The sequence below is a fragment of the Lathyrus oleraceus genome, chromosome 4, assembly GCF_024323335.1.
Source record: "Lathyrus oleraceus cultivar Zhongwan6 chromosome 4, CAAS_Psat_ZW6_1.0, whole genome shotgun sequence".
In the NCBI taxonomy this organism is placed as follows: Eukaryota; Viridiplantae; Streptophyta; class Magnoliopsida; order Fabales; family Fabaceae; genus Lathyrus; species Lathyrus oleraceus.
The window spans coordinates 278,703,182-278,718,216 of NC_066582.1; the positions used below are offsets into that span (position 1 = coordinate 278,703,182).

Below are 15,035 nucleotides of genomic sequence, written 5' to 3' on the forward strand. Positions count from 1 at the left end.
GGGTTTCCCATCATATTGGGATGCCCCTGCATATCCCCAACAATGAGACGTTGTCCTCCATGATTATACAATGATGGTGGAGGTGGTGGAAAATTTCTATGCAGACTCTGTTTACAAGCATGATAACCATTAGCATGTTGATCATTAAAATTCGGCCCAGCAAAATTCATAGCAAAATTGGGACGAGGTTGCCCCATAGAAACATCTTCGAACATCAACTCAGGTCGTTCATTCTCCACACGAGGTCTCTCTAAAAGAGTCCTTAATTATTCCTGATTACGAGTCACATTGGTAATGGCCTCCACAAACTGTGTCATCCTAGCATCCATCTGGTTCCTCATTTCATCAATGTTATCCTGAATTTGATCCATCTGACATCTTTGGTTGCTTCTTGTGGCGTAACGGTGTATGACTGGATTTGCAATCTCTGCTAAGAAGAGTAGAGTCAATAAGAGAGGTCCGACCAGAAAACCTGTTATGAATGCAGTATGAATGCATGAATAAATGTAATGCATGAAATGATATGTTTGTGTATTTCCAGGGTTCTAAAAGTTGATTCAAGTTATATAAGCAAAAGGTAATAAAAGATAGATAATGAATATTGGATAGACCGAACATCTAATTCATTAACAAACCAGAGTAACATAAATAGTTCTTACAAGAAAAATAAGCAAATAATCAAAAACAAAAGTGCAAATCAAAAGACCCCATCAAAAATCTTGATGGTGGCCACTAAATGGAAAACGAAAAGACAATCTTTAATCTTTCCAATCCACATAGGTCAGAGGTCTTCCACTCTTGAGATACTTCAGGCTCCATTCTTTGGACTCTTCAAATAACTTCGTTGTCTCTTCCTGATTGTGCTTCTGGACAAGGCTTTGGATGACCACATTTTTTCGAAAAATCATACCATCTAAGTATCGACATTGGTCAATCAACTTCTCATATTCATTGCATTATGGGAGTTGAATCTGTAAGGGAGCATCATCTCTTTCTTTCAAATGAGTCTTGAGGCTTGCAATCTCCTCCACAACATTCTCCAAATGAATGTGGCTTCCTTTGAGCTGAATTTCCACTCCTAGCCTCTGGGTATTTTCATCTTCGAATTGAACATTCTTATCCTAAAGTTGCTTCTCTAATTTCTTAATCTTTGCCTTGTACTTCCTTTCCATCTTGGCTTTGGAGACTTTAAGTGATTCATGTTCTCGATACTTTTGCTTTATTTCTTCTTCAACTTCTTCAAGAGCTCTCCTCTGTTCTTCAATAATTGTAGAAGTATCCCCTCTAATTCTGTCGGCTTTAGGCTTCTTTCTGACCCTTCCATCCATAGTAAGACCATATTCACCAAGCAAAGCATCTCTTTATCTAAGTTTATGATCCAAATCCATCTTTTCTTGCCTAAAGCTAAAGACTTGCATGCTCAACTCTTCTTTTTCTTACTTCAACTTCTTGTTCAAAAGCAAAGTCTTGTTGAAGTACTCTCTAGGCACAAGATCAGGGTGATCTGGCTCTTGAGAATATAATGGTTTCTCTATCGGAAAAGGCAACAAGACAATTTGAACTCTATCTTTGGTCCAATCTGCATAAGGAGGATAAGCAACACAATCTTTCTTGCCAAATAATTCTTTTCCTTTACATGAAATGTGGCTCCAGGCCTTATCAGCCTTCTTCATCATCTCAAAACCATCAGTCATATTGTAGAACAAGGACTTTTGTATACTTTTATCCTCTCGAGGTCATTTCAAAACATAGCCCAATTGTCTTTGAGACAACACGGGATTGTAATTTATACCTCCCATAACGCCCATGAGTGGCACATTAGGAAACTCTCCACAACTCACAATCACCTCATATTTTTACATCCTATCCAACCTTAAGTTATATCATACCAGGTCATTGTAAGTAAGTCCTATAAACCTCTTGGACCACTTTGAGGTTTCCTTGTTAACTGCAAACGCTCCTTTGCAAGGGAGATGGCTTCGGAACCAATGATATAAAAGAGGACCACAATATCATACCAAGTCACCTCTCTTCTTGTGATTTCTGGAATGAATGGAATGGTAAACATCTCCCAAAAGTGTTGGTACAGGGTTCCCCATCATGAAGATATGAATGGCGTTCATATTGACAAAATCAACCACGTTAGGAAACAAAACAATGCCATAGATACTGCCAACCAAAATAGTGTTGAAAACCTTCCAATTCTCTTCTTTAGCCAAAGCATCCAGAGTGGTCAAAAGAAAGCTCTAATGAAACCCAGGGAGTCCTCCTTTTGTCTTGAGATTAGCATCCACCACATATTTGCCCAAATAAAGGGCAACATCAATATGTTCAGAATCAGGGACCTCCATAGACGCATGGAAAGGAACTTGAAGTTTGATGGGAATTCCCAGAATACATGAATACTCTTCCAAAGTTGGCGCCAATTGATAATTTGGGAAAGTAAAGCACCGCAAAGGAGGATCATAGAATTGTAGCAGGGTATGAAGTGTACTGTGTTGATATTTGCTGAGAGGAGCTTTGAGGTAATCTACAATATTCCCATAATCCCTTTTGAAAATTTCCAGATTTCCAGGAGGGGATCTCTCAGCCATCTCGAGAAGGGAATCCAGGTTGACCTCAGGAAACTTGTAAGAAATATGTCCACCTCTACCAATATCCATCTTTAGAGACGACTTAAATAATGAGAATCAAGAATTAAAAACACTTGGAAATACAAAGACATGTGTGTTAAGAGAATGAACATAACGATGCTTATGAATGCAAATGTAGTTTCCATATCAATGGATAGCTGTTTTGCTTCATAACTGACTGAATATCTCAAGTTCAAAAGTTCGACGTGATTCTGAGAAAACCGGGTATGATGAAGGCTTGTTTTGTAACACCCGCCCTAACTCACAGGTAGGTTCTAATCAGAACGGAACAGGCTTCTAAATGGCAACCTGAATCGATGGTTCTTATGATAACACTCTGTCTAGTGCATAAGGCATGCAAGACAAAAGCATTCTCACTAGAACCTCATCTGAGCATGGTATGCCATACAAACTCTTACGTGTCAAGCGCCACGCGAGTTAACATGACTATCCACTCTAACTTATGTGTCACTGGCCTAGGTAGTGTTCCTTTTACCTCATAGTAATATCCCACCCAACCTGCAAACAAAAAATCCAGCAACCAGCACAGTAGCAATATCCAAAGTATGGAAAGTAATAAAATGAAATGAATGCAATGAGCAAGTTAAACATAAATAAATAAACACCCAATGAAAAGGAAATAATCAAGATCTATGACTGACTTGCTTAGGGATCCCCAGCAGAGTCGCCAGTTGCCGCATCTCGAAGAAACGCGCACATAAAATAGAGTCTCCACCAATGTTTTTTATCCCAAGAGGAAAGGAAACACTAAGTAAACCTACAAAAGGATGAATCTAATGATATCACAACCAAAAGATGGGTAAGGGAGTCGATTACGCGAGGGGAAGATATTATCACCCCTCACGTCTGTAGTACTCTACAGGATCCACTTTTCTTGTTCTAATCAAAATGGTGTGTTTATTCTAAAACTTACTGACTAAAAGGGAATGCATGCAAAAAGATTGAATTATAAACAAAATAAAGTTTTTATTATTGGGTTCGCTTAGATTTTGCAACCCAATGCCTACGTATCAATAAAGAATCAGAGCATCGTAGTTCTTCTTAAAAATGTTGGTTTGTTGGTGCTTTTTATGGGTAATCACCCTTATTGAAAATTTTCATAAGAAAAGCCAAGTGGCAAAATAAATTTGATTGGTTGAGTATTTTGTTGAAAGAATACATCAAATGATCCATCCAAAGCAGGAGGCATCTAAGTACTTCTCTCTTATTGTTGAAAGAGTTCAAGTAGTATTTAGAATGTTTTTTGGGTTTTGATTAAGAAAGGTTTTTGTCTTAGAATGAATGAAAAAGAGAAATGGAAAATCTAAGGGAATTCTCAAGATAAACCCTAATTTTGGCATGAAATAGTGGTCTTAAAGTTAGGGTAAGAGGGAAACATATACCTGAGTTATCATGCAAAGATTGACCTATGGTTAAGGATAAATAGTGTCTACCTAATGTTGTCATGCTTGGTTAACAAATCTAAGGTCTAATTTGGTTCAAAATTAACCAAGAATGGACTAAAGAAATCTTATGGGAAGCATGTTGTTCACACAAGGAAAAGAGATGAAAGAAGAAGACAACTCCATATCAAGTCACGGTGAAAGTAGAAACAAATTCACAAAGTAAGCCATATTAAGTCATGGTGAAAGAAAAGTAATTAGCAATCCATATCATGTCATGGGGGGGGGGGGAGATAAAAGAATATAAAGGCAAAGAAATCTATATAAAGTCATGGAAGAATAGATGAGAGATAATAAAGTAATCCATATCAAGTCATGGAAGAACATATAGAAGGTAAACAGAGTAATCCATATCATTTCGTGGTATAAAAAGATAGAAACTAAACAAAACATATCAAGTCATGAAAGAATAGATGAAATATAAAATAAAGTAATCCATATCAAGTCATGGAAGAAGGATACAAGCAAATGATAAGTTATCAAATCAAAATGAGCAACAATATCACATCCAAATAAACATAAGGACATGTCCTACTTCTAAAGGTCATGCATACATGGTTTAAGAATCAAAGCATACAATCATCATGTAAATTTGTAAAGTGAAATGAACATAAGTGTATGGACAATTTAGACATAGCCAAGGACATAGTATAGGATTTTAAGATCAAAACATAGAATCAATACATAAAGAAACTCAAGACATCACAAAGATACCATATCAAAACATACTTAAAGGTTAAGACAGGTAATAATCAAATTCAAACCATAGTCATGCTCCTAAGGCTAATGAACTTCAATCAAGTATAGATGAAATAGAATCATGGGAAAATGGTATCAAACCAAACAAGTCATAAGTATATGGCATATTAAACTTCACATACAACTCAATTCAAGCATCATGAATGAATCACATAAGTTATGCTTCAAGATAGGCCAAAAGGTAGGAAACCAATCAAATAAGTTCAAAGAAGCTTAAGCAACAAGTAATCAAACAATGAAGGTACACACATGACATCAAGGGGTGTTGTGACTTATACAATAAGTTAACTCAAGATGAGGTTCAAGAGTAACAAGGTAAGTTACGAAAACTTCACACACACATCAAAGCTAAATAACTTGATAAACAAGTAAAGATATCATCCTAGAAAAGGAATACTTTATCAAAAACCAACAAGATGAACAACATCAAACCATACAAAAATGGATCCTAAACTCCTAAGAGCTTCACCATCTACTAAACTCAAAACTAGGTCAAGAAAAGAAGAATGTAGCTCCTAATGTGTCATCATGATGAATGGTAATGGAATACCATTCAAAGAATCATAAGAGCAAGGAATAAGGATACCAAGACCAAGAAAATCAAAAGTGTAGACAAGGGGAAACAAATCCAATTGGACTCATAGCACTCAAATTGGAAATACTTAAAAGGGGTCACATGGATGAAATTAAGACCTCTAAATGATGATGATGATGAGGTTAAGAGAGAATGAGAAAGAGATCCCACATGGTTGCACAAGTGCATTCCAAAATAATTAACTAGATGCAAAGTATATCATAAAAGAACAAGCTTGCTTGGATAATTCAAGAAAAATGGTTAAAAGCATAGAAAAGTTATGAAAATTTATGCATAGCAAGATGAAACCATATACTTAAAATGTCCCAAAGATATCTTTAAAATTATGTGTACAAGTGTTCAAACAAAACTATCGTTCAAGCAATGCATCAATGGTTGATCAAACCAAACCAACTTCAAAATAAGGCTAAAAAATAATCTAAAATTAATAATCTTTATGTCAAATGAAAACCCAAATGGTTTATGCTCATGTGTCTAAAAGTGTAAAAAATATTGAGCCAAAAATTAAAAAATAAAACCCTAATAAATATACTAGCTTAATTTAAACATATATATTTGAAAAAAACTGAATAAATATCAAAATAAATCAAAGTTGAAAATAAAAAATATGAAAAATTAAATAATATTTCAAATGCCACTCATAAATTAATTCATAATTTTTAGAATAGGGGAAGTAATTTAAATTAAATTAAATGAAAGGAAAATAAAATAATAAGGTAAAAATAGCAAGGGGTGTATGACTAAAAGAATGAAATAAACTAGGTTTAGTTAAAATAGACGCATGGGCTGAAAGCAGGGGTGGTGGTAGGAGCAATCATGCCAGGCCCATGATCCAATCCTCTTAAAATCTGAATAAAAAACGTGACATGAAAATAAAATGAAAAATAGACAAACAATCATGTGAACATGACCTTAATCGGTCATGTTTCACTTAAGTCACTAGCGGACAAAAAAGAAACCCAACCAATCATGGCCTGCCAGCACTTCGTCACCAACCTCTGGCCATGCAAACATAAACCCTAATCACGATTCCAACAGATTTCTTTCCACCTCAAATAACTCCTCACACCGTGCATAAAAATGAATAGAATAAAAAACAAACATGTAGATCTCATGGAGTACTACAATAATATCCCAAACAAGACTTAAAAACATGGATGGATCAGAGAGAAATATGGTGTGAAAGTTGAGGAAAACACATTGTTTCAAAAATTTCAGCAAACTCAAACATCATATATTCAAGTAATCAGACGAAGATAACATGTTAGGCCAACTTCAAACATCACTCTTAAACAGTTCATGGCAAGTGCATCTTAAAAATAGAGGTGGTGCAATGAGAGAATAACTTACCTAGTAGAGAAGATCCACTGCTTCTTGAGCTTGAAGGACTTGTAGAAACAAAGCAAATGGAGTTTGGTATTCTTCTGGAAACCGAAATGATGCTAAGTGAGTAGTGAAGATGAACTCAGAAATGAAAAACTGAAATCCTCAAGTTCAGTGTTGCAGCTCCCGAGTTCTCTTTTCTCAATGATCTCTCTTTCACAATTAGGTTAAAGTTAGCTTAAATACCATGCTTAGGATGAGGTGTCATTCCTTGTTTTAGGACAAAACCGTTAGAGGGCAAGTTGGTCAGCTTATACAAAAATGAAGTTTGGCATGCAAGGTTGTGTTTTGATTGTATGGAATATGTGCGTTGTGTCGTTTTTGGAAGCATGATGTGGAATGAGAGGGCTCGGGATTGTGACTCAGTGGAGAGAGAAAAAGACAATCACAAACATTTCCCATTTTGGCCAAGTTTGGACATGGTATGCAAGCACCCAAATCATGTGTTGTTGGTCTATTCGAGGCAAATGGATTGTGTGTTGGTCGTGTGGAACAGACCTTGCTGCAAGGGAATGCATTATCATGCACAATTTCAACCAAAAAAAAGTGTGGTAAGGGAGATTGAAACATGTTGTCTTTGAACCAAAATAACTTCATGGCCTCTTGGCCAAATGGAGTGAGATATGATATTTTGGAAAGAGGGGGAAAAGGGGAGCATAATTGATGTTGGAGGCAAATTGAAACAAAACCTAGAGATCCTTCAAAGGGAGGCACAAAGATGATTGCTTATGACTGTATGCCAAAGTGTCATATAAAGGTCATTCTGAGGACCTAACTTTCCATGTCCATAACTTGCTCGTCAAGTTACAAAATAGGAAAATGTTTGAAGAAAAAGTGGACAGGAGATAATGCCCTACAACTTTCATGTTGAGGTCGAATCCAAATAAAACTTCTAACCTTGTGAAAATTGGACATGAAGTAGGTGGTTTGGAATGACCAAATACTTAGAAAATTTTCACTAAGTATAGAGGCCAATAAACCAATCCAAGGTCATGACTTGTGAGAGTGATATCTTGAGTTGTAACTATCCAAATGAATTGCTCTTGGAATCAATGGAAAGGGGAAACTTAATACTATAACTTTCATGTTGGAAACAACTTGAGATGAATCCCCTAAGATCCTTAAAAACTCTCATGAACATGCTTGGGAATCCTGACTTGGGACACTTAGAAATTTTCTAAGTGTTAGGCCAATTGAGGGAATTTGAAATACCTTACTTTCAACGACCATAACTACAACTATGATGATCCAAATGCTTCAATCTAGGTACCTCCTTAAAGCCTGGAGAAAAGAGAACAAAATTCATGTTAAGGTCAATTTGGTTTGGAGTCTTGATCATAGAGAACAAAGGCCATGAAAGTAGCTGCTCATTAACACTAAACTTGCCAAAAATAGCAAGTTTCCAAAACCCTAATTTCCAATTTAAGCAATTTTCCATAATTCTTGATTTTTGATGAATCTCTTAACTTTTCTTGGTCAAATTTCAACCATAGACCATATTTGACTTGAGGAACACAATATTGACCTAAGGAATCACAAGTTGACTTGTTACCTGTTCAGTTGACTTTTCCCCGATTAAATCAATCCAGTAATCATCTGAGCAATTGAACCTCTTATGAATGGAATTGATGACCAATCTTCTACACATAGACACTTAGGGACACATTGAATACCATGGAATCAAGTCTTGCTCAAAAGATCATAAAGAAATTTATTTTATCACAAACCCTAATTTCAGGCCCAAAGTATAAGATATGAGTGCACATCTTCAAAACCATGATTCCTCTAGGGAAAGTTGAGAAACTTTTGAACAAAGATGTCTTGTATAATGATATGATGGAGATGATCCAAAATTGCCCCATGAGTATGCCACATATTGAGATAATCAACACTTCTAGCTCAGGGATCAAGAGATAGGAGAGTATGATTCATTTCCATTTTCTTGCAATTCTTATTCAACTGATGAAGTAATGGACCATTTGAGATGCCCTGAGTCATAAGAAAACCCTTGTAGCTTGAATGATCATGAAGTTGAGGATAACTCAACCTCCTTTTCATTGATTATCACCTTTCTTCCTTCTGAAGCTTGGAGAAAAATCACAAGAGATGCCTTGATCCCCAAAACCATAGAAACCAATGATATGCATGAATGTATATGATGATAAAACATAAGCCGATAAGGTCAAAAGGAAGAGGGTGAATTCTGGGGTACAATAACGTTCACCGTCAATTAACAACGAAGGCAATATTGTGTTCAACAACTATGAGCTCAAGACAGGTGAAAATGTAAGGGTTATGTGGAATACTTTTTTCGTTTCGAAACAAAAGTTTCTATCGAGGTGAAGCGACGGTTTCAAGAACGGTCAAAGATATTTTGAAGATGTTGAAGCGTGCATCTGGATATTGAAATGCAATGCCTGATTTGTTAACATCACATATGTAATACTTATTTTATGTTATGAATGATAATTTTATTTTGTCAAAATACAACTTTCTAGTTTTTTGCTTCTATTTCTATTTTAGTATGCTACAGAGATGCATCTATGCACGGATTCTGGAAATGCATATGCGGATCAACAAACGCCACACTCCTAAGGCGTGACTCAGAATTGGTCTAGATCATGTGTGTTTAGAGTGCGTCCGAAAATATATCTTAAAATCTAAAGGCATTTCTATATTTTCAATATATATATATATATATATATATATATATATATATATATATATATATATATATATATATATATATATATATATATATATATATATATATATATATATATATATATATATATATATATATATATATATATATATATATATATCTATATATATATATATATATATATATATATATATATATATATATGGAACATTGATAAGATGAAGGCTAAGATATTGCCTCAATTGTCTTGCTCCATATTCATGGGCCTTATCCAAACCGATCACCGAACCACTATTTCTTTAAAATGTCGTTCAAATGATCTGACAATATTAGTACTCTATGAAAAAGTTAAATAAAAAAATTAATAACTTATCCAAAATATTTATTGCATTGAGTCCTTGTTGTACATTATGTATCTCCACTCTCTAGCTCTTATAGTTCAATTAAATATAAAATAGATTGCATTAAAAATATAATTCAGAATATTGTTTTTTACATACTTTATTAATGCATATAAAACCAAAAATAATGAGATATTAAATACACATGTTAATATATTTTAATTTTTTATAAAATTATAATCAGAGAGTATGACTGTACAAGATGGAGCGCCAGAGAAGCACTATAAATAAATGCACACAACTCAACGTAATCACCAACATTCTTTTCTTTTTCTCCTCTATGCACTTCTTAATTAGAAGAAACTACTAAAAAAACGTAGTAAAAACAAGTTCAATTACTATGCATAAACTCACACTCTTTCTCTTTTGTCTCATTTTCTCCGCACTCGCCGTAAGCACATTTTACATTTCCATCGCACTATTATGCAGATTCAATCACATTTAAAATAATCCTAACCAAGATTTTAAAAAACTGGTCACAATAGAATTTAAAGTGTTGCGATACTAATTACTGACAGTTTTTTTAGACCCTGATTCTAACTACTAGTACAAATTTTTATAAGGTTTTAGTAAGTTTTGAAAATAAAGTGTAATAATTTTATTACTGTTTCAATGCAGGTTAGTTTTGCGGATCATGCAGACAAAACACAAAAAAATCCATTCACTCCAAAAGCATTTGTGATTCGCTATTGGGACAGAGTGATCAAAAACAACCTGCCAAAACCATCCTTCATCATTTCCAAGGCGTCGCCACTTAGCGCAGCAGACGCAACCGCTTTTGCCAAACACATAGCTGACAACACACTGTCCACAAAGTTGCCGGAATTCTGCTCAGCCGCACACCTCCTTTGCTTTCCTGATGTAAATCCTAGCCTTGCAAAACACTCTCAGGACTCCAAATTCACTGTCTACAACGAAGGTAACAACTTCACCAACTATGGAACAGAGAGACCAGGAGGACTAGATTCATTCAAGAACTACTCCAACGGTTTCGAAAGCAACCCGATCAACGAATTCCGCCAATACAGCCGCAGTTCCGCTGGCCACAACGACAGTTTCATCAACTATGCTGACTCAACCAACGTCGCAGATCAGAATTTCAACACCTACGGTTCTGCCGCCGCTGGTGGCGTCGGGGAATTCAAAGCATACGCTAAAGAAACCAACGTCCCTAACCTCAGGTTCTCCACTTACTCCGTCTCTACCGCCGGCAGACAACAGAAGTTCTCAAGCTACAGCGAAGACGGAAACGCCGGCGGTCAGGTTTTTGGTAACTACGGGAAAGACTCCGCAGGTGCCGAAAACCGTTTCACACAATACGGAACGGACTCTAACGTTGCTTCATCAGGTTTTTCTAGTTACGCGGACAAAGGCACAGGTAATAAAGACACTTTCGTTAGTTACGGCTTTAATATGAATAATCCTACTGTGGATTTCAAAAACTACGCCAGAGGAGGTTTAGGAGTCACTGAGAAGTTCTCAAGTTATAGAGATCAATCCAATGTTGGTGCTGATTCGTTTACTTCTTACGCTAAGGATGCAGAAACTGGGACCCATGTTGATTTCAATAACTATGGAAAATCTTTTAACGAAGGAACCGACACTTTCAAAGGCTATGCTAAAGGTGCAGGTGCAGATCATAAAGTTACTTTCAAAAGTTATGGTGTGAATAACACTTTCAAGGATTACGATAAAAAAGGTATTTCTTTTGCCCAATATACTAACGCTTCTGCAACTAATGCTGTTTCTGTTAGTAATAGTTTGGCAAAGAAATGGGTTGAACCGGGTAAGTTTTTCCGGGAAATGATGTTGAAACAAGGTGTGGTAATGCCTATGCCTGATATCAAAGATAAGTTACCAAAAAGATCGTTTTTGCCTCGTAACATTTTCACTAAATTGCCCTTTGCAACTTCGAAGATGAATGAGTTGAAGCAAGTTTTTAAAGTGTCTGAGAATTCGTCAATGGATAAAATGATAGTGGACTCGTTGGGTGAATGTGAGAGGGCTCCGAGTAAGGGCGAGACGAAACGGTGTGTAGGATCACTCGAGGACATGATCGACTTTGCAACTTCGGTATTGGGCCATGATGTTACGGTTCGGTCCACGGAGAATTTAAATGGGTCGGGTAAAAATGTCATGGTGGGTCGGGTTCAAGGGATAAACCATGGAAAAGTGACTAAATCAGTTTCATGTCATCAGAGTTTGTTTCCTTCTTTGTTGTACTATTGTCACTCAGTTCCGAAGGTTCGGGTTTATGAGGCGGATCTTTTGGACCCGGAATCAAAGGCCAAGATTAATCACGGTGTTGCGATTTGTCATTTGGATACAACTGCTTGGAGCCCCACCCATGGTGCATTCATGGCTCTTGGGTCTGGTCCGGGTCGAATTGAAGTGTGCCATTGGATCTTTGAGAACGATATGACTTGGACTACTACGGACTAAAGAGAACTCCAACCCGAAATATATATGCTTTTATTTCAGTGTAATGTTATGTCAGTAATAACGAGTTTATATTTTCCTATTTTTAGAAATAAATGATTATGTTATTGGAAGAAAATGTACTATTTATTACCTATGTATGTTTGGATTGAAGATCAGTTTGAGATAATTATAATGTGCCAATGTGATTTAAGAACAAGTTACAAACTCAAAGTTTTAACAAAATCACACGGTACTATCTTAATATAGTCAAATTTCCAAATGCACAACATAAGATCCTTTTATGCAACTGTGTTATATAAATGGCTTCCGAATGAATATTGGGTTTATTAGTAGTAGTGTTTTTACATGTTAGTATTTGTTTATTTAAGCTTTATGTCGGCTACAATATCTGATTTTGATTAATGATAGCTATGATGAAACTCGCTTTTGAATGGAAAATTATTGTTTTGAATAAAGAATGGCTTCCTAATTAAAGCATAAAGTCACATATACTTTTATATGTGGTGATGTGTGAACCACTAAATTATTGTTTATAATGATTTTAGTTACTTTGTTTTGAGGCCAACACTACAACATAAACAATTTTTTTGAACAACAAATGTCTTCTAAAATAATTTTTCTTAGGAACTTATCATGTCAGATAAAATTGAATTTCCATTGGTGCGCACACACACATATTTAATATAGAGAAAGAGAAGATGAAATGGTTGAAGCAAAATGAAAGTTCACATTTTTATTTATTTTTTAACTGAACTACAAGTGCTGGTTATACACGATTGATGAAATGTTAACGGTCTAAATGAAATTCAAATGTAAATCAAATGAAATGTAAATGAAAATTAACATTACTTGACAGGAATTATTCTAAGTAAAATAGTAAATGAGAGTATGAATTACTACAAATACCATCCTTAATTCATATTCTCAAAAACAATAACACTTATCTCAACTTGATGAATTGATTTGTCTTAATTGTTTTGATAAGCACATCTGCAAGTTGGTTCTGAATATTGCAGTGAACAACATTAAACATTCCACTCTGAACTTGATTGCGTAGAAAATGTAACTTTGTGCCAATGTGCTTCCTCCTCCTGTGCAACACTGGATTTTTGACAAGACTTATGGTTGATCTGTTGTCAATCAATAGCTTCATTAGTGTCTGCACACCAAATTTCAGTTCCTGCAAAAAATTAATCAGCCAGATAGTTTAGCAACCACTGATTTCTTCTTGGAGCATCATGGTCCATAAATACATGAACAAATATCTTGTAGTGCTTCTCCTATCTACCTTATCTTCACACCAGTCAGAGTCTGAATAACATATCAACTCGGTAGAATTTGCTAACTGTACCAGATGGAAAAATAATCTCATACTTCAAAGTTTCTTTGATGTACTTAAGTATTCGAGTGACTTCCTGATAGTATGACTACTTTGGTTTATTCATAAACCTGCTCACCACCCCAACCACATAACAAATATAAGACCTAGTGTTACATAGGAACCTCAAAGAACCAACCAATTACTTGAAAATAGTAGCATGCACATCTTTACTATCACTGTCAGTTTCTAGCTTGTGGTTTATCTGTATTGGTCTAACTATCAGCTTGCAGTTCATCAACTCAAATCTCTTCAGTAAATTAATCCCCATCCCTTAGCAGTATACAAAATCTACATCCTTTGAAAGTATACCATGTTGCCAAGATCAATCATATCAAATGCATTCATTAATATCTTTTTGAACTTGTTCATCTCAGTGGTGCAACTCCCTATCAGCAACATGTCATCAATATAAGGCTGTTTACTGTGGAAATTGGTAAACAACCGCTGGTCTTCCCTAGGCCTTGAGACTAAGGGTTACTTGCAGGATCGACCAGTTGATCCTAGGACATGTGCTAGTGCAAGTGTGGCTTATTCAATTCGACGGAACAACTTTGTGAGAAACGACTCCTGACAAAGTATTGAACAAGCGCAGGTTTTTCCACACGAACAGTTTAAACGACGCTATAGCCTATGGGTGACTCGTGACCGACAGCGCTACAACATTCAAAAGACGTACACGACGAACACGCTTTTGGTGAACTCTATTATCGTAATAGAATCAGTGTCGACAGCATAGACGACAACGTAAAGTGATAACTCGAAAGTAAATGAAATTAAAATAAAATGTTCAACGGGAACAATTGAAAAGTAAGGAAGTTGCATTGAAATAAATATGGTGATTCACGTACATAGCACTCTTAAAAACTCTTGCTTCCTCACGCTGGGAATGAGAAGTTTCTTACAAGTGATTTTTAGTACAAGGTGAACACCCCGAGCCTCTCCTGGGATATCCTATTTATACTAACCTAAAGAAAACTGCCTACAGGCTAAAAACTCCTAAAAACTAGCAGATGTCGTGCCACACGATCTGCAAATCGCTCTACCCACGTTTTGCAAACTGCTCTATATTCTGGCGCTTTTATTCTTCTTGTAACTGCTAGTCATTTTCCAATTTCAAATTTCTCACGCCCAGATATTTAGGGCGACATTTCCTTCTAGGTGTTTGGCACGATCCAAAATTCTTTAAGTCTCAAGCTTCATTTTAGTCGACGGAATGGCCTGTCGACCAAACGTGCTTCTTCTGTCGGCTTCATCCCTTGATGACTTATGTTTTTCTCAACTCTTGCTTATCTCAGGTACATCTTCATCCTTTG

At 35.8% G+C, this 15,035-nt stretch overlaps 1 protein-coding gene across 1 annotated transcript; it reads left to right on the forward strand.

The window, feature by feature from the left end:
* Positions 1–10,121: 10,121 nt before the first annotated feature.
* On the forward strand, positions 10,122–12,507 carry LOC127075094 (polygalacturonase non-catalytic subunit AroGP2). Its single transcript, XM_051016540.1, has 2 exons — positions 10,122–10,290; positions 10,518–12,507. The coding sequence occupies exons 1-2, from the start codon at positions 10,240–10,242 to the stop codon at positions 12,339–12,341; spliced, it is 1,875 nt and encodes a 624-aa protein (XP_050872497.1). The 5' UTR covers positions 10,122–10,239; the 3' UTR covers positions 12,342–12,507.
* Positions 12,508–15,035: the final 2,528 nt, after the last annotated feature.

Excerpts from the sequence above, each read along its gene's own strand:
- LOC127075094 (XM_051016540.1), top strand. The coding sequence starts at position 10,240 with ATGCATAAACTCACACTCTTTCTCTTTTGTCTCATTTTCTCCGCACTC. Across the intron at positions 10,291-10,517 it reads TCATTTTCTCCGCACTCGCC|GTTAGTTTTGCGGATCATGC; the intron begins GTAAGCACATTT and ends GTTTCAATGCAG.